The sequence below is a fragment of the Lathamus discolor genome, chromosome 1 (genome assembly GCF_037157495.1).
Source record: "Lathamus discolor isolate bLatDis1 chromosome 1, bLatDis1.hap1, whole genome shotgun sequence".
NCBI lineage: Eukaryota > Metazoa > Chordata > Aves > Psittaciformes > Psittacidae > Lathamus > Lathamus discolor.
The window spans coordinates 87,148,394-87,170,598 of record NC_088884.1 but is presented as its reverse complement, the minus strand read 5'-3'; the positions used below and the strand labels follow the sequence as shown (position 1 = coordinate 87,170,598).

Genomic DNA, 22,205 nt, shown 5'->3' with positions numbered 1-22,205 from the left:
CGTCGTACCCAGTGGCGGTGGTGCCGCTGCGTCCGGGCTGAGCGGTGACCAGCGCTCGGTGCGCACAGCCGGCTCAGCGCTCCCAACCCTGAGGGACGCCGAGCGACAAGCAAGGCGGGGGTTTGAAACGAAGAACAAAGACACGGGAGAAGCACGCAGAAAGTTTAATGCCAGCCACGCTACAACCAGGAGTGAACGTGCAGCTCCAATAGCAGCTGGCTTGACCCTAACATACAGAGTTTCCCCCTTCTTTATGCGCCCCAGTGACATCAGGTGTGACAAGACAGATACCCGCAGCAGGCAACTACCATAGTTAGGCACAGGTTAACACACACATTTCTTCTACCTCTAGTTAGGTCTGTGAAAAACAGTTTCTCCAGACATTCTTACAGGCGGAAAACATTTTTGCAAGAAGGAAATGGGGTATTTATACCTGATTCTAGATTTTCTTTAGCTCTCAAGAACATTGTGGGTGTAGAAACTCTGCGTGCACTTAACAGCTGATATAAACTAAAGGTGACTACTGCATTCACTATGATAATAAATACAAATAAAGCTGAAGTACAACATAGTGTTTTTCTTAAAAAGTGCTTTTGGACTGAATACTGAACTGCCTCGAGTAAAATAAAAATAAAAAAAATAAAAACAATTACCCAGCTCTTCCCTTATCAGGCTGCAGCGTCAAAGAAAGCAATTAATCCATCTTGGTCACAGCCAGACAGAGTTTCCAGGAGAAGAGGAACTTTGCTTTTCACATTGGTGCCTTTAAATTTAAATTTATCTATGAAGAGATCCGTGATCATACCTGCAAATGTAAAATTCCAGGAGTATTATCTGCCTTGTTTTCTCTAGCTGAGGTATCTCTAAGTCACTATTATGTACCAACAATTCTAATTTAATCCGGGTTTAGAGAAGAGACTCTTTTTAAACCTCATGTTTTAAACCATGATTTACTTATAAATAGACCCAAAACAGTTATAACACCACAGATTCCAGCTTCTTTCCAAAGCATGTATTTCTGACTTAGAATTACCCACATCTGAAACATAAAAGAGTGAGGAACTATCATGGGATGGGTAAAGGGGACTCTGCTTATGCTGTATATACTTAGGCTTATTACACCTGGCATCTGGCAGAGAATCTCTGAGCTGAGAGGTGTCTGGGGAACACCAGAGTAGGTTACAGAATTTCCTTCACTAACTTGGATCATTTTCCACAAGTCTCCCTTCCCACCCCATGTTTAATTTTCTGTTTTTATGATGTTTTGCAAAACTTAACCAGTCATTTAGCTCAAACACATTCTTAAATGCCATTGTGAATTTGAATATGATCCTTAATCATGTCCATAAAGACATGGAACATAAGATACATGACACGAATAAAATAAGCTGTCAAGAAAAGCCACTTGCAAATAATCCTGGTATCTTCGTTCTCGGTAACATGCTTGCGATGCCCAAAAATTCTTGGGCGAACAATTCTTGAGTACCTTTAGAGAGTTACTCAAAAGTTTGTAGTAGCATACAAGCTATTTCCCGTATGTGCTAAGCTTTTTTACTGCCTTACCTTTAACTTCAGATTTATATGATCAAAACCAGGATGTAAATATGCAGTCTTGCCTGTATGACCAAACAGACAGTCCTGAACCTAACCAAGTGTACGCACTTATCAGATTATTTCAACTCTACTAATTCTTACTTCATAACAATTGCAGTCACATTGAGTGTGCTCTCTGGACATTAAGTTACATGTAAATAAAAAGTTGAATTGATCAACAAACCATAAAGTCTCTCAAGATGTGCAGGTTGTCTCTTGTATTCCTCGAGCAGCTGATCTGCCTGTTCCAAAATGCTGCGGTATTTTGGTAGCAGGAAGTCCACATTTCCTTCATGAACTTGTAATTCCTCAAAGACATTATAAATCATTAAGAATTAACAGCATTTAATTATCATGAGAGCATAAAAGTATGAAGACAGGAGTCTGACAGGAGGAAGTACTTCAGAGACAATCGCCTTCCAGGCCAGCAGGAGTTACTTTTGAAGTGCTTAATTTTCAAGTCTTATAACGAAATGCCACCTGTCACTTCCTAGACTGGATTCTCAAAATCCTGTGTATTACAGCCTCCAGCTACAAGTACTGCCAGAACAGGATCACACCACCACCCAGCACCTACAGGATCAAGCCTAGTGGAGGCTCAAAGCCTTCATCATGTCTTCATTTTTAGAGTAAGTGAATGCCTAAAAAGCGTAGCACATGCTAAAGTCTGAGAGTAAAAGTAAACTCTGAAAGCATTACTCAAATTTTGACAGCAAAAAGTTTTAAAGACCTCTTCTACAATGCCCCAGTCTACCATCAGACCAATCTAAGATGATCAATAGTACAGATCTTTTTATTCTCCACAGAAAGACTGTTCTTTTCCAGACAAAAGGTAATTATGCTGTGCATCATGAGTCTGCTAGGATAATAACTTTCATCAATCATCAGATTAATTCACTGCCTATCAATAAGTTATTATCAAAAAAAAAAAAAAGAGCAACAAGAATAAAAAAAAAACCCCAACAAATAAAAAAACCCAAGAAAGAGTTATGAAAGATCTGCTAGGAGAAAAAAAAGCTTAAAACAAGCAAGATGTGCATCATCATTATCACTGCACAAACATAATGTGCATTAAGAATAAATTCTCTATTATTCTCTACCCCCTGGTTTGTCACATCAAACCCAAGTAAAGTAAAATACTCTTAGTGATAATAAAGGTACACACTATTCTCACTGGTAGTCAGTTTTTCTACTAACTGAAGAGTTCTGGCAACTAGTATTTGATTCCCCCAAAGGACCAGAGAGAATTGGTTGCCTGTTTTCATCTCCGCTCTCCCTCAAAAACCACAAAAAAATATCCACAGAGATGACAGCAAGTCTTTGACAGTAAAATCCTGGTTGTTGGATTTCCAGTTGTTGGAAAAAGTCCAAGAGACAAGCTGCCTAACCGGTACCTTCCAAAGACAAACCGTTGAGGAGGAGGTATTAAGCAAAAGATGTAAAAGCAGATAATTCAGAAATTAGGACATACTGGGATAAAGTTCCAAAGGGAGGGAGCAGCATCTGGCCTGGATGTTCATTCCCAGATCTAAAAAAACCTTCAAAGGTTAGTGGAAAGAGACAAAGAAGGAACTCGAAAATAACAGCAGGCAAAAGGAGAATGTTAGGTGATAAAGCTGTTTGCCTTTTACTGTCTGTCCAGTTTAAGCATCCTCAACATCAGTGAGTGATCCTACACATTATTCACTAGTTGCATAGCATAAATGGGAATTTTCCTTGAAGAAGTTTGTCTCCTAGAGAATTAAAATACATATCCTGGGAACAGAAACTGAATGAAAACCAGAATGACACACATCTGACTTGAGCTGTACAGCTTGGTATCTGACAACATAATTACCCCTAAAAAATCCTTCTGCAGGAGTTCAGATACTTACTCTCAAAGCATCTATTAAGTGAACCTTCTTGGCCAACAGTTGCTGATACTCTAATTTTGGGTGGATAAGCTTTAATGTGTGCCTCACAGATTCTTCATTTATGTCTGGCAGGGAGTGAAAAAAACCCAACAAGCAAATAAATATCAAATATTCCATTTATAAGAATATAAAATTGAAGTCAAGGACAACAAAACAGGAAAGGAAGTTTTACCATATGATATGTTGAGATTAATCTTCCTTTTCGTAGCCTCCTTGGAAAGTACGTCTTTTAGGATGGATATTGTAGAAATGTTGTCGGACTTAAAACATCCCTCACCTTTTCTATAAAGGAAGAAAAAATTTAAATTAACAAACTTAAACACACATGGGTGCAGTAGATTTGTCCCTGTGTTAAAATAGGAGGGCTGTAAATCAATGTCCCTATCAAAGTAAGCAACCTCTATAAAGGTTGTAATGATTCTCCATGTATCATGCAGCTATATACACATCTATGCTATTCCATCCTTCCCAGGTTAATCTTCACAGAGAACACTTTGTTCCAGTAAATAAAACAAAGCAGTATACACAGATCTCAGGTATACACAAAGCAGTTATCTTTATTGTATGGCACTAAGGTTACACAAGTAAGATTTCTGACTGTATTTATTCCTCCTGTTTTATCCTTACAATACCTTGAAGCCAAACAGGAAAGCTTCGGTATCAGAAGGGTATTAAACTTCCCCTTCTCCCCAACAAAACACCACCCAGCAGCTTTTTACATTTTGAGTAGGCAACCTGTATGGTAGGCAGGGAGTATGCCTAATTAACCAAAGCTATCCTCTGAAATCTAAGTTGATTTTACAGTTAAGCATCCAGCTGTTAATGCAATAAAATGTCACAAAACTTTGACACTAAGTAATTGCAGTAATTTTGACCTTTAACAGTCTGGTCTGCTAACTGATTTTACCAGAATATGGGACAAACTGTTCCTTAGTGTATGTTTCTGGATGAAAACAGAAAGCAAGTGCTGTGTGTTCAACTCAGTTCCAGAGACACTGATTCAAAACCTGCAGTAATTTATTCAAAGCATACATCCTAAAAATGAGTGGTGTTTAGTGGGAAACATGCAAAAACTCTCTCATAAATAATTCCAAGCCAGTGAGAAATGCATAAACTTCCTAGGGTCCAAGTCAGATAAAATTTATTTTATTGTGTTTATTCTTAGTTCTATAATAATTTATTAATAAGTGACGAACTATTAATTACCATGGATGTTGTAATTACAGTTCCATTTTCAGGTGGATGTATATAATTCACTGGAGTAAGATATAACTAAGTTGAGAACAGAGTATTAATCTTAAACAAAGAAATAATATTTGCCTAATAAAAGCTTCAGAAAAAAGGATTTTAGCTTAATGCTTATCACATTTTTGTTTGCATGAGTATTAAATGCCTTTTATTTCTGCTGCTCAATACAAAAAAAAAAAAAAGGATGTTAGAAAACAATAGGCATTACACAGTCATTTCAGGGCTGTGTTAGTTAGCTCTATTCTTTAAATTCTAAAAGCAAGCCAACATCTTAACAATATATCAAGCCTTTCTTCCCTGGCAATTTTGGTTTTTTTGGACAAACTTGAAGGAAAACCCTATTTGAGATACAAAGTGCATCATTACTGGATAATGCATACCCTGGTAATGTTTGACGAGCCTTTCTAAGAAAGATTCCTATTCTCTTTAGTATGATGGGGTTGAGGGTAGAGTGGTATGTGCGTGAAATGGTACTTGCAGACTGGTCAAGAATGAAAAAGACAAACCCCACAGCATAGTCACATTGCACTTTATTAATTGTATTTTACCTGTAAGTGCTTTCAAGCTGTGTACCCAGGAAGGTGTTCTGAAAATAAAAGGTGATGCTCTCTTCAGCAGGAGTCTTTTCAGGCACCTCAGGCAAGCAAAATACAGCCCATGAGTGAATTTCAGCAAAACTGAACTGGCCTTTGAGCGTCAGTGTATTCATGGGTCTGTGACATTATGAAATTAACAACAAAAAAACAACGCAGTTAATGAAGGAGGGGCACTGTCAGTGCACTAGGTACTCATACGAAAAAAGGTTAGTTCCACATGGTGGTTTATTTTTAACCTACACCCTGGGAAAAGTCAGGTATCTTGCTAAGTAGTTACATCTTGTAGATTACAGCTACTTTTATGTATTTCAAGACTAAAATCTATGAGTACATTCAAATTTGGTCTCCTAGCAGGCATGTCAGAACTGGCCAAGACACTAGTTGGAAGTTTCTGATGTATCTCATTTCAAGTTGTTAAACCTGAAACTTACGACAAAGGTAAATATCTGACAATACAGCATATATGACTAACAGCCTCAATAATCTCCCATGGCATAAACCACAGACACAGCATTTATATCAAGAACGAGGCATAATGGAGCTCATTTGTGCACTGAAGCATTTACACATAAAAGCATTTTGTATCATTCCTTCAATCTTTACATTCTGTTCTGAAGCAAGCAACACTTTGGTGGCAACACAAGATGTTAACTGAAGGTGGGGGAAAAAAAATCAAGAAGACACTGCATAAAATACTAGGATCTTAACAGGCAGATAAGGAAGAAAAGATATCTTGGCTCAGTTTTGGAGCCAAATCAGCTATGGGAAAGAATTGTATTAAAAGGGTGGAGGGGAGAATAAGGCTGAAACTGAAAAGACTACAGTTAGTAACATTGAAGTTTCCTTTCCACCACACCCATAGCTCTGCTAACACATGGGGCCGCACTATAACCCAGGTCAGTAAAATGAAAAACAAAACAAAAAGCCAACCAAAAGCCCTCCCACCAAACCCCGTAAACAAGGGTAAAAGTTGGCAAGGAACCCATTAAACCCACATTTTCTGTCAGAAAACCCACAAAATGGAACTACAGGCTCAAAATTGTAAGTTAGAGGTTAGAAATAATACACTCAAGTTTATAGAGTAAACATTGTTTCAATTGGATCCTGTCAGTTTTTCAAGAGAAGGCAGCATTGATTTTTCTTTGCAAATACCTGTCATGGTCAATAGAATGAGTTCTCTGATGAAGCGAAAGTGGTTTAATTTGATATTGACGAACTTGGCAAGTTTTTGGTTGAATTTTTGGAGTTATATATGCTTGAAGTGTCCCATACTGACCTTCAATTGACCGAACCTGCAGAAATAAAAGCAGAACCCACCAAAAGGAACAAAAGGGAAATTATTAATTTACCATGATTTGGAAAATTAATGGATGTTCAAAATGTGTTCAAAAAATACTCTTGTTTTTCAGGAATATTTATTGTACTCTATTTACTTGACAGTGCCACTATAAATCAAGCAGGTTAAGAATGCTTTAAAACCATATGAAGTAGCATCCAGTGAAGTGCTGCTATATTAGCTAAATGAATTATTAAGAAAATAAAACCCTCTAACTTACTTCTTGATCAGTTAAATTAAAAAGTCTGTTGACTTGCTTCCAATTCTGCAGGGGCACCATTTTTTTTTATTGTTTTTAGTTAAGAAAAAAATACATTCTATAGCAGCTGGCAGCAAAGAATACATCAACAAATTCAAGAGAGTAAAGTGAATTTCCAAATATGAGTTCATTTCTTCATAACAACCAAAAGTTCTTCCTGAGCTATGATTGGAAAAGTAAGAGGTCAAGTTTAAGTTTGACTCTTGGAATACCCAACAAGCAGGGTGTACAAACACATTCAAGACACAGGACACACTCTCCATGCCTTGCAGAACATACCAATGAATCAGTCACTTCTCAGCTACACAGACTGCACTAAGTCTCCCCTTCAAGCAGAACTGACAGAAACAGGAGTGTCCTACCTGTAGCATCAACACCACTGTAAATGTAGGGCAGAAGAGCTAGTGAAACAGCTTTATACAAACAAAAGAGCAGACTGGAGTTCAAGTAAAGGTTTGCTTTATAATAAATCTTGATCATATCCCCTATTTTATAGGGTCCTGGAACTCAAAAAGCAGCATTTGGCAGGAAGACATCCTGCCCCTCTGCTCTGCTCTTATGAGACCTCACCTGGAGTATTGTGTGCAGTTCTGGTGTCCTCAACATAAAAAGGACATGGAACTGCTGGAACAAGTCCAGAGGAGGGCCACGAGGATGATCATGGGACTGGAGCACCTCCCGTACGAAGACAGGCTGAGGAAGTTGGGGCTGTTCAGCCTGGAGAAGAGAAGGCTGCGTGGAGACCTCATAGCAGCCTTCCAGTACCTGAAGGAGGCCTATAGGGATGCTGGGGAGGGACTCTTCGTCAGGGACTGTAGTGACAGGACAAGGGGTAACGGGTTAAAACTTAAACAGGGGAAGTTTAAATTGGATATAAGGAGGAAATTCTTTCCTGTTAGGGTGGTGAGACACTGGAATTGGTTGCCCAGGGAGGTTGTGAGTGCTCCATCCCTGGCGGTGTTCAAGGCCAGGCTGGATGAAGCCTTGTGTGGGATGGTTTAGTGTGAGGTGTCCCTGCCCATGGCAGGCGGGTTGGAACTAGATGATCTTGAGGTCCTTTCCAACCCTAACTATTCTATGATTCAATGTTTTGAATACAAATAAGTTAGTAAACAGTTCTTTTTGGAAAAGCTTTTTTTTAAAAAAAAAAACCAAGACTTAAAAGTTGTATTATCTTGCATCTGCATAGGTGAAATACAAAAAGAGAATGAACTGCACATGACAAGTGTAAATCAGTGGAGATCCTGAATGCATTGCAGTGAGGTGGCAGTAGAACCTGTACAGATCAAATCCATCACATCAGGATCCAAATCCACAGGGTCTGATGACACTCTGCACTATGATGACACACAACAGGCAAGCTTCTAAATGTTTTTAGTGGGAGAGTGAAAAAAACCCTCTTTTTATGTATCATGAATGCATTTGATTCATTTTTCCTGTGTTACTTACTCTTTACCTAGTATTTTCAATATTAAAGGGGGCCAGGGTCATATTCCTAAATTAAAATATGGTAACTGAGACACAGAAAGATCAAGTGACCTGCTCAGAACCAATAAACACACTAACAGTATTTCTTAAGAAAGGGACCTGGGAAATAAGACTCTTGATTCTGTACATTAGGTCCATTATTGCAACCTCACCAACAAACAGATAACCACACCCAACTTCCCCACCCTTGACGCAATTCATGAAGGCTTAAATTTCTAATGATAATATTTTGACTGAGAGTTTTAAATAAGTAAACATAGATTAGCAGGCTGCAGTGTTAGGCAACTAAATAAAGAGAAAACCCAGAGCCTGTGCTGTGTGCATGTTGAGGATTCCATTCATTATTTGTGATTTCCTTCATTATTTCTCCTGGTGGTAGTCACAAAACATGTGAATTTGGTGACTCTTTAAAAATAAAACACCCCCAAAACACCCACATGCCTTTAGTATAGTAAGCATGGAATGACCAGATTCACTTCCTCTCCAAAATAAATACCCAGTCTATATTCCCTTGTTACATCCCAGTGTAACTTCCTTCTAATGCTTCTGAGGACAAAGTGCCAGAGCTTTCTTTCCCATGCCTCTCTCCATTTTACTTGATTCTGGCAATGGTGTGTGGAATTATTTTCACAATCTGTGATTTCCCCACTCCTTTCATCATAGGGACATTCATGAAGTACCCCAGGCTCCCCTCTTAAGTAACACATTTTTAGAAGCTTTTAGAAACCCTACAGACAAATATAAAGGAACACAAGCCCCAGACTAGAAGGTGCTCAGGAAACAGCCAGCACTAGAAACTGGACTGATCATTTGCCCCGGCTAAGCAGTCAGTCCAGGTGGAGATCCGTCCATTCCGAAGCAGACATCTACACAACCATTAATTTATTGTGAAAAATATTTTGGAGCATTTTACCTTAAGTTCAAGCCTCGTAGTATTTGCTTGGCATCGGTAAGTTGCAAGAAGAAAGTTGCTATTTGGCTGTAAAGAACAGAAAAACAGAAAAATAACACAAAACAGTCCATGGATTCACAAAAGTTCTACTGGTCTGTTTTAACTGGTCTGTTTTACATGTACAATAAAGTTTTTGCCATTTATGTACAGCTATTTTACAGAAGTTAAATACAAAAAAGTAATTTTTGGTTCTCTTGATTATTCCTATTAATTTTAATTACAGTAGAATAAAAAAAAATCTTTGTATAAAGAGAAATTAACTGAAGCCTCTTAATACTACCATTAAAACTGCATAGATATCTACTCTTCATCTGAAGAATGCATGTCAGCTTGCCCCACTCATCTGCAGTATTAGTCCAATATCCACAAGCTAAAGTAAGATGGGTAAGAAAACACACCCAGAAAAGCTAAATTAATCACCATAAATGACAAGAAACTTAAACTAAAAGTTGATTTCTGAAAGCTTAAGGGCAGACCAATGATGTGCAAATTTAGTTCTTAAAACTAGAACACTCAGAGGGCTGTTACAAGGAAAAAGACTTCACAGAAGATTTTCATAATGCTAAGATAGTTTCTGCATCTTCTCCCTGGCCCTAAACATCATTAGTAATTCTGTAAGTACAAGTTTATAATTATTACATAAAAAATGAACTTAAACATATGACTCCCTATGCAGAATTTTCACATTCTGAAGTGATTTTTAAGAGATGAACTAAGTAAGACATATAATGTTCTTCACTTAAATTACTTTGAAGGGAATAGATGTGATAGTGGCAAATTCAGAGAAGAGACCAAAACTGAATGTGTCTTTCATATTCCCGATCAGACAGGAAAAAAAAAACCACAAGAGAGCAGTTGCTCCTCTCCTGGATCCTTTTGCAGACATTAGCTTTGCCTTATGTCAGGACTTGCTACTAACTCCTAATTCTGCAGTATCTCTAATGAAGCTGAGCTCTCCAAAATTACCAAATAGGAAGTTTAACTCCATGTATTTAAAATGACAAATACATAAATCCAAATCCTATTTTTACTATACATTATTAAGAGCTTTCATCATGCAACCTCTATAAATATCATCCCTTTTGTTTCACTTACCTCAGAATCACAGCTGCTAAAACTAACAACAGCAGAATTTTTATCCACATCCAACAAGTCTACTGGGACATCACTCTGCAGAACGTGAGGAAGGAAAAATAAAGAGCTTAAGTTCCTGAGTAGCTTCTAATGCATTTATCTTCCAACTGTCATCAATTGTTTTAATAAGGCAGAGGAAATGATTGCTTCATCCATGAGGTAAAAGCCTAACAGACAGACAGCTTACTACTTAATCCCAGAGTAAGATGATGATCTTTCTCTTACTGTTTTCCGGAGTCCCGAACTCTTGTGTGGCTGGCTTACAACAACTTCAGTATAAGATGTGTAACTACCTTTCAGACATGAAAATATACTTAATCGCTATGCATGATGTATATTCATGATTGAAGTGTTTCCCTATTTCAATAGGGGGATTACAATATTCATTCAAGAAACCAAGGATCATAATACATAATGATTAAAGATCCTTTCACTTACAGTAACCCTTCTGACACAGACCATTTCTTACCTAGATGCATTTTCACTGGAATTAAAATGAAATCTAATACTGTTTTAAAAATGAGATTAAAAGGTATTAGGATGATTCATTGCTTGATTTGGTAATGCTTTATAACTACACAGAAGTACCAGGAAATGCTGATAAATACGTAACATACTTCCTAAAAAAAAAATTAAAAAATCCCAGCTCTATTGTCTTTTCACAGCAGAGGAATATCAGATACTGGTTTATATTTCTTTAAATAAAAGGCCATAAGTTCTAAATTCTACATTAAGTTCAAGGCAAGACTAAACAATTTAATTATCCCTCACTTGGCTATGGAAACAGCAGATACTATAGAGCTGCAAATTAGCCATAGCTGAGCGTTGCTCTAATAACACCCTTAATAAAAACAGATTTTTATTAAGAAGTGAAAAATACAATCTTACAGTAGTTCTCTCCCATTTGTTACAGCAAATTCCTCCTTGTCAAATTTTTCTCCCAATGCATATCGCCAGAGAAGGTAATTCAGTACCATTACTCCTTCTGACTACCAAAGATACCATTAATTTCAGCTGATGAAGTAAGAGAAATTATTAATTAAGGCTGCTCTACTTGGCAGGAGTATTTATCACCAACTGCACACAAATCAGATGCTGTTCCACACTGAAAGTGCACAGGTGGCCCATACTATTCTGAAATTAATTTTCCATGACAGAGGGTACTTAACTGAGGAGTGAGAATCTGTACCTCATTAAGATTAGTGAGTTAATTGCTGTTTAAATAAGGAGGGACATGCAAAACAACATATTACACAGAAGCCTGCTAGTACAGCAGCCATTTTAGTCTACTTTGGTAGGGCAACCCTGTTGTGTTCACGAAAAGTTTAAATTGTGTTTGTTCTGTAACAAGCATTTACAACAGGTACTTCATCAATGCAAGGCTATACACTTCATTTCCCTCTTACAACAATTCACACATTTAAAAATCCATATACTTCTGATACTATAACTTTGATTTTTGAACTAGGAAGTCTCCACACTCACCTGCACCAGGACATTATCTATAGCTGTCTGCACCTCCAAGATGAGGCTGTAACTAGCATCATCCTTATTCAATGTAAATTTATCATTCACATTAAATGCAGGTACTGATGAAATAGCAGTACTGGATTGAGAAGACTGCTGATACTTTTCACGCTCCTGAAGTACTTTCATCTGCAAGTGCTGCAGTTCATTCCTAGAAAAGGGAAACCATATATAATGTCTAAAAAAAGCAACTAGAAAAGCTATCCTAGAAATTAAGTAGATTAAGCTTGCAAGGCAGTCATGTTTATCTTCTGTCCACAGCTTTCCAAGCAGTGACTGGTACTCTCCTTCCACATATGTAACAAAGACAAAATATAAACAATATCACATGAAAATGTAGTTTCTACTGTACCTTTGCCAAAAGGGATATCTACAAGTCACAGGAAAGGACAACTTTTTCCTTCAAAAGTACAACACATTGTGAGTGACATGCTAGTGCCTGTTTTTCTCCCATCATTTAGAAGCTATAAGCAGCATAGAAGAAGGGAATCTTATCTTGCTGATACTGAGGGAGAAGGCATTAAGACATCAGCAAATGAAGGCAAGACAGAAAGACTGAAATGAAGCTGATATTCATTTCTGCTTTAAAAAGGCTTGCTTCTACTTCTAGATACATTAATGAAATAGAAAATCCAGTCAGATAGGAAGTAAAGATGACATTTCAGCTTTTAACATTTCAATTCTTCCATTTAATTTTCTTTCTAGTGCAATTACCTTAAGGATGAAATCTTGCTCTGCATTTCTTGACTTAATTTTAGTTCTTCACCTGATCCACCTTCTCTATGGACAGGTTCTGTAGTCAGTCCTGTCAGCCAGCCTAAACCAATATACGAAGTTTATATTCCTTATAAGCTATAAAGAAAAGTCTACACTCAGCTTTTGTATATGTGGAGTGATGCTTGTTCCAGATACTGGGTAGAGAGAACTGAGTCTTGAACTTAATCCTTTCTTTGGAGGATTAATCTAGGCACTGAGCATGTTTTTTTATGGATTTTATTCTTAACTTTTAACATTACTTATTCTTTTTCATTAAGTACTTTGAGCAGTAAATCCCTTTGCAGCAGTTTTTAACTGAGTGCTTACATTTTTTCCCACCTCTATTTTATCTGCTAAAGTTATTTGCAGTACTACAGCTGAAAACAAAACAAACCAAAAAGCTGCGCAATGCATTTATAGCAAAGCGTATGTTGCAATTGTGTGCTTTCAGGCTGAATGCTACCCCTTGGAGGGAAAAACCACAAATCATCTTTTTGTTTACTTAATTACACCACAGAAGTCATTTACTGCCAGGCTTCACGTGTCATTTTTACTGCTCTAAAGCACTACTTTTCCTACTCTGCCAGACTCAGTCTACTGCACATCCTACCAGAGATTACACCTTTGAAAACCCACAGGTGAACACCTGAGCTTTTGCCTTTTTCTTTCTTCTAGGAGTCATGGATCTTTATAAGATTCCCAATAAAAGAAGCCACGAAAGACTTTGACTACAGTATGGTTACAGCCTATCATACCAAAACAATCATGAGGTGAGGTATAAGAGTCTTTTAATCACTGAAAGACTATTTAAAAGAGGTACTTGAACACTGTTACTTCTCAATAACCCACTGAGAATTGTATCTTGCCACAATACATTATTTTGAATATGAGAGGTTTCAGTAGGCTGGTTTTCCAGCACTGAAAATAACCAAAGAGAGAGAATAAGCAATATTTTATCTCCCAGCAGTTAACACATGCAGCATATTTATTGTGGCCTCTGTAAGAGTCAGGCCAATAGGTCAAATCCTACAGAGGGGCTGCTGAGACACCTCACAAGGGAAGCTGAAAAGCATCTACTGAAAGCAAAATCAATCCTATTCAAAGCTCTATGAAGCTGAAGAGGAAGGAAATTACATAAAAGATAGGAAAACAACAACAACAAAACTTGCCTATGTCTCAGTATTTTGAACACAAAAAAATCATACATAATTCCTTCAGACATAACATATTCATAATTTCACCACAGTTAGGCAGCAGTCTACACCAGAAAATAACCATCTGGTGTGTTACACAGCAAAACAAATAATGAATATCTTAAAATATAAAAAAATAGTTTTAAGTGTGAATATTAAATCAGAAGAGATCTTTTCAACAAAACACTATCCTGGCTCCAATCAGTACAAAAAATTTAAGGGAAGTGAGCTGTATTAACAACATAATCTGCTTAATTTTTATCACATCACCCACCCTATGCAACATTTATTAAGTAAATGATACAAAGCTTACCTGAGTATGTGCATACTAAAATTTCATCGTATCCATCTTTTCCCACACAGCCACCCTGGACTGACGTAATGCTCTCCGGTAAAGCCTTCAAATAAATGCATTCAAGCAGAGGGAAATATTACTGCACTCATTTTAAAAGTTTAGGGGGGGCTGTGGAGTTTTTAGGGTTGTGCGCCTCCTCCTAACCTGCATCACAAAATACCTACAGAGATGCACAATATCTAGACCTACAAATGAGTAAGTGAGCTGATGACTGTCAGTTACATTGGAGTGTTCCAATTCTACTCTGCATCGCAAAATCATTAAAAAGCTGTTTAAAGCAAAATGCGCTCATGGATTACATTTTTCCAGCAGGAACTAGCAATCTGACTGAAGGCTAAAATAACCACTAGGGATCGAATCTATTCTTTCGATTTTTCCTCAGATCAAGACTATAAAGCTTTGAAGTTCATATTGTCAATGTTATAGAGCTCATCAAATTAAATACAAGCCACACATTTTAGTAGTAATGATCTTGTAAAGAAGTTTTGTAACACATGGCTGGGGTTTTTTAATTCATTTTTTTCAGCAAAGAAAAATTCTATAAATATGGGCTTACATGATCATATTGAAGGACAAGATCATCTGCACTTTGAAAGTTATAGATTTCTAGCATTCCGTCATCTCGTCCAACAAGTAATTCTTTAACTCCATCTCCCAGAATGTCAAAACTATCAAAACATAAGATACCTAATGAAAAAGAAAAGAAAACCGTTTACTTCATCTTTATTTGTTTGTGACACAATAATACATAGGCCACACTAAATTACATAGAAAGAAGATTCTTGGTCAGCTGTTTTTATTAATGCTAGTTCTGGATGAGTCCACTAGAGGGCTGAAGTTTCTCATCTGTGCCTGAGGTTTAAGCTTGTACAGGGCTTTTTACAGCAACCAGTTCCAAACCAAAACTACTGAACAGAGACCCCTTCTGCTGTTCAAATAGCTTACTTCTGAGGAGTTTAACTCTCCCTCCTCAAACATTTCCCTAGATGAACTATTTGTCTGTCCATACTACTCTAACTTTGTCAGTTGAAGAAGCAAGCATTCTTGATTTCTTATAATTGACTTAAAGCTATCAGTAAATGGACTGTTCTGGCTAAGGTGACAGAAGGAGGGTTCTGACTTGTGCCAGATCTGGACTAGGTACTGCCACTCAACACATTAGTGGAAAAACCCACTACCAGCACATATTGAACTAGCCTATGACAACTAATCTTGTTTGGACAGGAAAGAGAGAGAGGGTCGGGAAGAAAGAAAAGCGGCAGTGAGATAGTTTGTATAAGAATATGAAAAACAAGATGGAATGTAACTTTTATGACTCATATGTATTTCATATTAAGAGTAAGGACATACTAGGAAGCATTTTAGGAAAATAATTTAGCAATAGCTTTTATGATATATTTAAATTTTAAAATATTATATCTATTTTATTCATGGTCTTCTCCTTCACGAAGGTGTAGGGGCTAATAGATGCTGCAGAAGCAGCATACCAAGGCTAAAACAGGGAAAGTGTTGTACTGTGCTTTGACTAGTTAAGCCTTATTCTGGAGCTTTAATGAAAGCCTTATTCCATCTTTAGACAAAACCCCCTTATATGGGCCTTTTTTTTTTAATAGAAAAAGAAAAAAGAAAGAAAAAAAAAACCAAATAAAGAAAGACTTGCAGGAAAGATGCTAACCTTCTCTCTGAAGAGTCTTTAAGACCACTGAACATCCAAAAATCCAACAGGTATATTTGCACTTAGAAATAGCCATGAAATGATAAAACCCTGAGGTAAATATATATGAATCAATGCTCCTTTACAAATGCCAGAGTAGTGTAAAAATAAAAGTATGCAAAAATGTTGGAAATATGAACAGAAAGCCCAAAGGAAGAGAAATCGATCAGAATCATTTCTAAGAAAATCAGAAGAATGAGAGGGAGAGCTTACTCATATTAATAGCACATACTGACATAATTGCAATTTCCCTCAAAGTATCTATGAATGAGATTTCCTGATTATTAGACTTGTAATAAAGCCTCACATATGCTGGAAAGCTAAAGAGTGAGAGACTGAGACACATACCTCCTCTCTTTTTGTCATTTCCAACTTCACACTTGGGTGCAGGCTTGGTACCAGTAATCTGAGTAAGACCCAGTTTACCATCAGAAGTTCCATACACAATTTCTTCTCCAGAATCACCTGAACACATAAACTGAATTTACAATCAATAAAATCAAGTACACCAGTTTCAAAAATTTGAAAGTGTTGTTTAATTACACTTTATAGCCCAAAGGAAAAAGAAAATGGTAACATTAGTGCTGTATAACAGAACTGTCAGGCTTTAAAACCAAAAATTAATATACGCAAACTGCACCTGTTCTGACAATTTGTTCCTGGCTATCATTCTTCTGTGTGAATGTCCCCCTGCACTGCAGCTATGCCTAAAACCCATTCATAATCCAATACGTTAAATTTCAGCTATTAAACTGCCTTTACAGAAGGGAAACAAAGAGATAAATTCAGAACACACATCCAACAGTGAATGTTGTGCCAAGACTTCAGCACAAGTAAGAACTACTTTTCCAAGCTCTTGATATCATTGCCACACAATTTAACTGAAACTAAATTAAGCACCAGATTAACACACTAAAGCGATTTCTATTAGGTTAGATTAGCAAAAGGGATAATCAAACTATTTTAAGCTTGATCCTTCCAGTCGTAGTTTGTATGAACTCTACTCAATATTCTCATCCATCCATGGACAGGTGCAACTAGTGATTCTAGTTCTGGAAAACCACATGCAAGAGAAACCCAAACCCTCAACTTTGACAAGGCCCCTAAGAGCCCAGTTCGTATTTACAAAATGAGACTATCTCATATCTCGCTGCTCTTGTAAGAGGCTTTCAATTAACTGTGAACATAATTTAGAACTAAAACAGTCATATATGTGTGTATATTTATTTATGTGCAATAAATTCCATCACCTAGTCAGTTTTCTGCAGCATTTTTAACATTAAGGCAAAATGTAATTAACAAGGCAATAAAATCCTAAAAATACAGTAAAATCATATTATTTAGTTATGTGTATATTCAAAATCTTGTTACCCCCATCTCCATTCTTTAGAGCAAGAACAGTAGGTGGTCCAGGAACTTCTACTTCATACAGTAAATCAGATCCCTAAAGACAAAAAGAGCTATCTTGAAGGAATTTTGTAAAAAACAAGCAAACAAACAGAAATCCAACCAAAAAAAGCCCCCACAAATAACCAACCAACCAAACCACAAAACAATAACCCAAAGCATAAGGAAACAATTATTGTGGATAGTAGTAACTGATATGCTTCACTTGCACAAAATCCCCATACCAATGGGAGAACCATTTCTAAGCCAAAACAGGGTAAAGTTTATATAAATATAAAACCAGGACTCTTGAAATGTGTTATTGTTAAAAATAATCTGTGAATTTGGCAAATAGATTTGTTAATCCACTTGATATTACTCAGACCTGTCACAAAATTAACTTGTGAAAGTAAGAATTTCCAAACTGATAAAGACTTAGGTATTAAATTCCCTTATGTGAGCACTTTACGTTTGAAGGGATCAGTTTGTTATCTACCTCTTCCTATGAATTCCAAAGCCTATTTATAGTGGGTTTATTAATCCTCATTCTGCAAGTTTATAATAATGATTTTCCTTTAAAAAATAGATAAATGTACCAGCATTATAGACAGTAACACTGCCAAATAAGATACAATATGTTTATCCTTACAATGTTTTAAGCCATGCTGATATGTTGATTTCCTCAAGAATTAGTCTGATTCTATGGCATCAATACATAAAACATAAACAAGCAAGTATTTTAACCTGTAAAACTCTCAGGACTCTATCTTGACATGCAAGTACTGGCGTAATGCAATTCACTTTATGTACAGGAAGGCAGAGAACATCATTGATTTTATCTCCTGAGAGGTAGTAATGATGGTCTTTGCAGTCGCAGTAATGGTTATAGATGTAGCTTGCACAAAGAAAGAGATCTGCTCCTGAAATATGCCTGAGAAGAAGAAAAGACTTTCTGTAGCATTTTCCCAACATAGTTGCAGTGATAGTCTTTTAGCCTTTCTACTGCTGGCAAATTCAAGGCATCAGGGGCCCCACAAGCTGTTCCAGCTATTAAAAAGTTTCTTATGAACGCTAAACCACATGGTTCCTATAGGTTTCTATTTCCTATATTTGTCTTCATGTAAAATCCTACAAATATCTTTATAGAAATTTAATTATTATATTTTGATGGTATTAATTCTTCCCAAGCTGGTTTATATATATGTCAGCATTTTACAACACAAATCAAAAAGAAAAATAAAAGATTTGTTCCTTATCTGCCAGAGGAAGTGTATGTGGATGTGATACAATAACCCAGCTGTGCTCACCTGCATCTCTACTGATGTGAGTGCTTCCATACCCCTCCCAAGTCCCCTACTCTATCTAAGCTTCCCCATGATTTTCTAAGTCATGGCACAAGTAAAGCTGGACTGACACTTAGCCTTACTTACAAGCACACAATACAGTGAAAAATGTCATTTAATAAAATTATAAACTAACAGTCTGCTGTGGCTATGAAAAAATTGGAAAATATACATACATAGCTTTGATGCTTTCAGTAAGGTTAGTTTCAAATGAAAGAAACTGCTTCCCTCTTTTTGTGAAACCTCTCACTTCTGATCCTGTAGCCACAAAAATTTTTTCTTGTGGTGTATTAAGAGCCCCTCCCAGTTCCAATCTTGCAATTTTTTGGCCTGGCAGTGTCTTGAACACTGGCTGTAAACAGAAAAACAGTTTTCATCATCACAACCTCATATATATGATAAACTTTTAACATAAAGGATAACAAATTTGCTTTACAATTTTTCGCAAACTTACTTATAATAGTATGTATTATCTTTGGACAAAAGTAATCCGTAAATTTCAGAATTGTAAAGCAATCAAGCATTTTATATGTTAGTAAGTATAAAATGCTGTAAAATATAATAAATTAAAACTTTACTATTTCAATGTTATCCATCCATAGGAAAAAATCAGCATTGCAGGTAGCTGCAAGTTTTTTGTTTGGTTGGTTTTGGTTTGTTTTGTTGTTCTCTGGGTTTTTTTTTTAAATAACAGTGACTCACTCCCTTCCACTTATACGTTGCATTTTTATTCCAGAAAACTACATAGATTTCTTTGTATTCCTTTAAGGGGGGAAAATGATAAAACTTTATTAAGTTGGGCAAAAGTCTATTCTCATAAAAAGCAACCAGTTTGGCAAAATCCCCTAAGGTGAGTGATTTAGTGACTCACTGAGGGCTTTTGTCCAGGCACAGTAACAGAGTACCCATACAGACTTAAGCCCAAGTGAGCTGCAGAACAAAAGGTGGTAAACTGACCTTCTTGGTGATGGTACACAGTAATGTGTGACTCTACAACTGCAGAGGACCATGTGCTTGTCCAGGCATGAAATCAGCATGCCCTCATCATGGCTAGCAATCAGTCCACAGCTCTACCTAGACGCCTTCCACAGGTATCTTATTGGCCATGTCAATAAAAATAGACTTCCAAAGTTCGTAACGAAGAATATTTAAAAAGTAAAACTTGGAATGGAACCATTTCCACTTACCACAGCTTCCCCCTTTTTTATGCCAAAACACGTAATGACCCCATCCTGATCTCCAACAACCACCTTCAAAAGTATAACATTGTTATTTTTTACTACATGCATAGGTATTTTTAAATAATACTTCTCCTACATTAATATTTTTTCTGTATTTAGCTACTTTGCATTCTACAGTACTTATTTTACATAGCTCAATGGGAGTATGCATTGGAAAGCTAGGTCAACCATTACACGTAGGACACTAAAGCCTAAGAACAATGGTTTAAGCAAAAGCATTTCCAATACCTTTCCTTGCTTCTACTTGCAAACACCAGCAACCATCAGATGGAATACTCCAGAAAAAGCATATTTGGGAATAGCTGTATTTTCATACTGAGAATGTATGATTAAAATCAAACATGCACTGTTATTTCTATTGAGTTTTCTGAATTAACTTTCCTAAGCTTGAACTTACATTAAGGAAAAATTAAAAAGAAATATTTCATCTATATTAAGCGTCAGCAAAACAGAAATAGGGAAATATGCAAGAACCCCCTTGTGCTTTGAGCAATGCCTTAAGCTTTAAAAATTGTTTACTGGTCCTGAAAGTTTTTCAAGTCCAAATTCAGATAGTTTTGTTTTGTTTTGTTTGGGTTTTTTGTTGTTGTTGTTGCTGCTGTTGTTTTCTCCAAAATGTTCCAAAAACATCGGCTCCAGAGGTTTTTTTCCTATCACAGAATCGTGGAATGGTTTGGGTTGGAAGGAACCTTAAAAAATATCCAGTTCCACCCCCCTTCCACAGGCAGGGACACCTTCCACTGGATGAGGCTGCTCCAAGCCCCGTCCAAACCTGGCCTTGAACACTGCCAGGGATGGGGCAGCCACAGCTCCTCTGGGCAGCCTGCGTCAGGGTCTCACCACTCTCACAGAGAAGAGTTTTTTTCCTAACAGCTAATCCAGACCTACCTCCATGACATACTACCTAAAGAACCTCAAGAGACTATTAAGAGTATTTTCGCGGTACGTTCCACAGTGTCGCTACAGGCGCTACCTTCTGCGTGGCCTTTCGCCCCGATGCGGGAAGCAGCCTCATTGTCTTCTGCGCCGTCACCCCCACCTGTGGGCAGACACGCTGTCACCAGGACGCAGCGGGGCTGAGGTGCGATACCGGTGTGGGCCCAGCCCCGCTAAGGCGGCTCTGGAGCCGCGCACTCTAGGGCCGAAGCGGGAGGCCTGCCCGGCCCCGGGACCACCGGGCGGCGCTTCACGCCTGGGCCCCCCCTACCGTAAGCACCGTGGCCCTCCTTCGGGCTTCTTAGCGGCCCCGCCACCCTATCCTGAGGCCGCCGGACGACTTAGCCTCAGCCACCGCCTCGCCCCGTGGCCCAGGCCACCCGCGCTCGCCCAGCCCGCTCCCCGGGGTACAGGCACAGCGGCGCTGCCCGCGGCCCGGGCCCACCTGCAGGTAGTCCACGCGCGCCAGGCTCAGCTCCATAGCGCCGGCGGCACGCAGCCCCGGGGCTCCCACAGCTCCCGTTACCGCAGCAACCGAGCCGGCTGCCCGTTGGCTGGGCCACGCAGCGAGGGGCGGGCCCGCAGCACGGCCTGCCGCGTGATTGGCCGCGGGCGCGGGCGGGCCCGGGTCGGGTCGGGTCGCGGCGCTGCGGAAGGAGTGGGCCCGCAGGGAGAGCCGGTAAGTAGGAATGTTTTATTGAACAACCAAGCACGGAGGCAGCATCGAAACAGGGTAACAAAATACCAGCCCTGCGGCAAGTAGGAACGTTAAAAAAATCTCTTCTACCGCGTAAAGAGTAGCTGCGGACTGAGGTCAGTGGCCTGCCGATGTTGGGCTTTACAAAATAAAATGTCCAGTCCTCACTCGTGAAACGGCAGATGGCAGATTAATAAGTGGTACGTGTGGGTACACGTATATACATCCATGTTAAATGCTGTTGCTACAATTACATTCACACTTGCCCGATATTCATTATTTCTTTGACCTTAGCTTAAAAACGTCATTAATAAAGAACAAAGATTTCAAGTAATCCTCCACAGATCTATAGTTGATTTGTTGTATTATGAAAAATCCTATTTGGACCCCGTGGGTGCAAGGAACACAGTACTACGCTGTATTTGTTATTTTACTTTTTTCTTTTCTCGCAAATTTAGTGCAAAGAATTCTCAACATGTATTCATAAACCTGTTAAAATATCAGCAATTGATACCATTATACCTTTTAATGCATAAAT

At 38.0% G+C, this 22,205-nt stretch overlaps 1 protein-coding gene across 1 annotated transcript; it reads right to left on the bottom strand.

Moving 5' to 3' along the window:
* Positions 1 to 148: 148 nt before the first annotated feature.
* Positions 149 to 21,517, bottom strand: BBS7 (Bardet-Biedl syndrome 7). Its single transcript, XM_065684727.1, has 19 exons — positions 21,416 to 21,517; positions 21,008 to 21,073; positions 19,981 to 20,043; positions 18,970 to 19,145; positions 18,195 to 18,381; positions 17,436 to 17,508; positions 16,413 to 16,529; positions 14,907 to 15,037; positions 14,309 to 14,393; positions 12,761 to 12,863; positions 12,005 to 12,197; positions 10,481 to 10,555; positions 9,347 to 9,412; positions 6,503 to 6,642; positions 5,303 to 5,467; positions 3,679 to 3,788; positions 3,468 to 3,571; positions 1,778 to 1,901; positions 149 to 805 (listed from the first exon to the last, which is right to left on the bottom strand). The coding sequence occupies exons 1-19, from the start codon at positions 21,449 to 21,451 to the stop codon at positions 669 to 671; spliced, it is 2,151 nt and encodes a 716-aa protein (XP_065540799.1). The 5' UTR covers positions 21,452 to 21,517; the 3' UTR covers positions 149 to 668.
* Positions 21,518 to 22,205: the final 688 nt, after the last annotated feature.

Excerpts from the sequence above, each read along its gene's own strand:
- BBS7 (XM_065684727.1), bottom strand. The coding sequence starts at position 21,451 with ATGGAGCTGAGCCTGGCGCGCGTGGACTACCTGCAG. Across the intron at positions 19,146-19,980 it reads TAAAAAAGGGGGAAGCTGTG|CCAGTGTTCAAGACACTGCC; the intron begins GTAAGTGGAAAT and ends TTCTGTTTACAG. Across the intron at positions 806-1,777 it reads ACATCTTGAGAGACTTTATG|GTATGATCACGGATCTCTTC; the intron begins GTTTGTTGATCA and ends TTACATTTGCAG.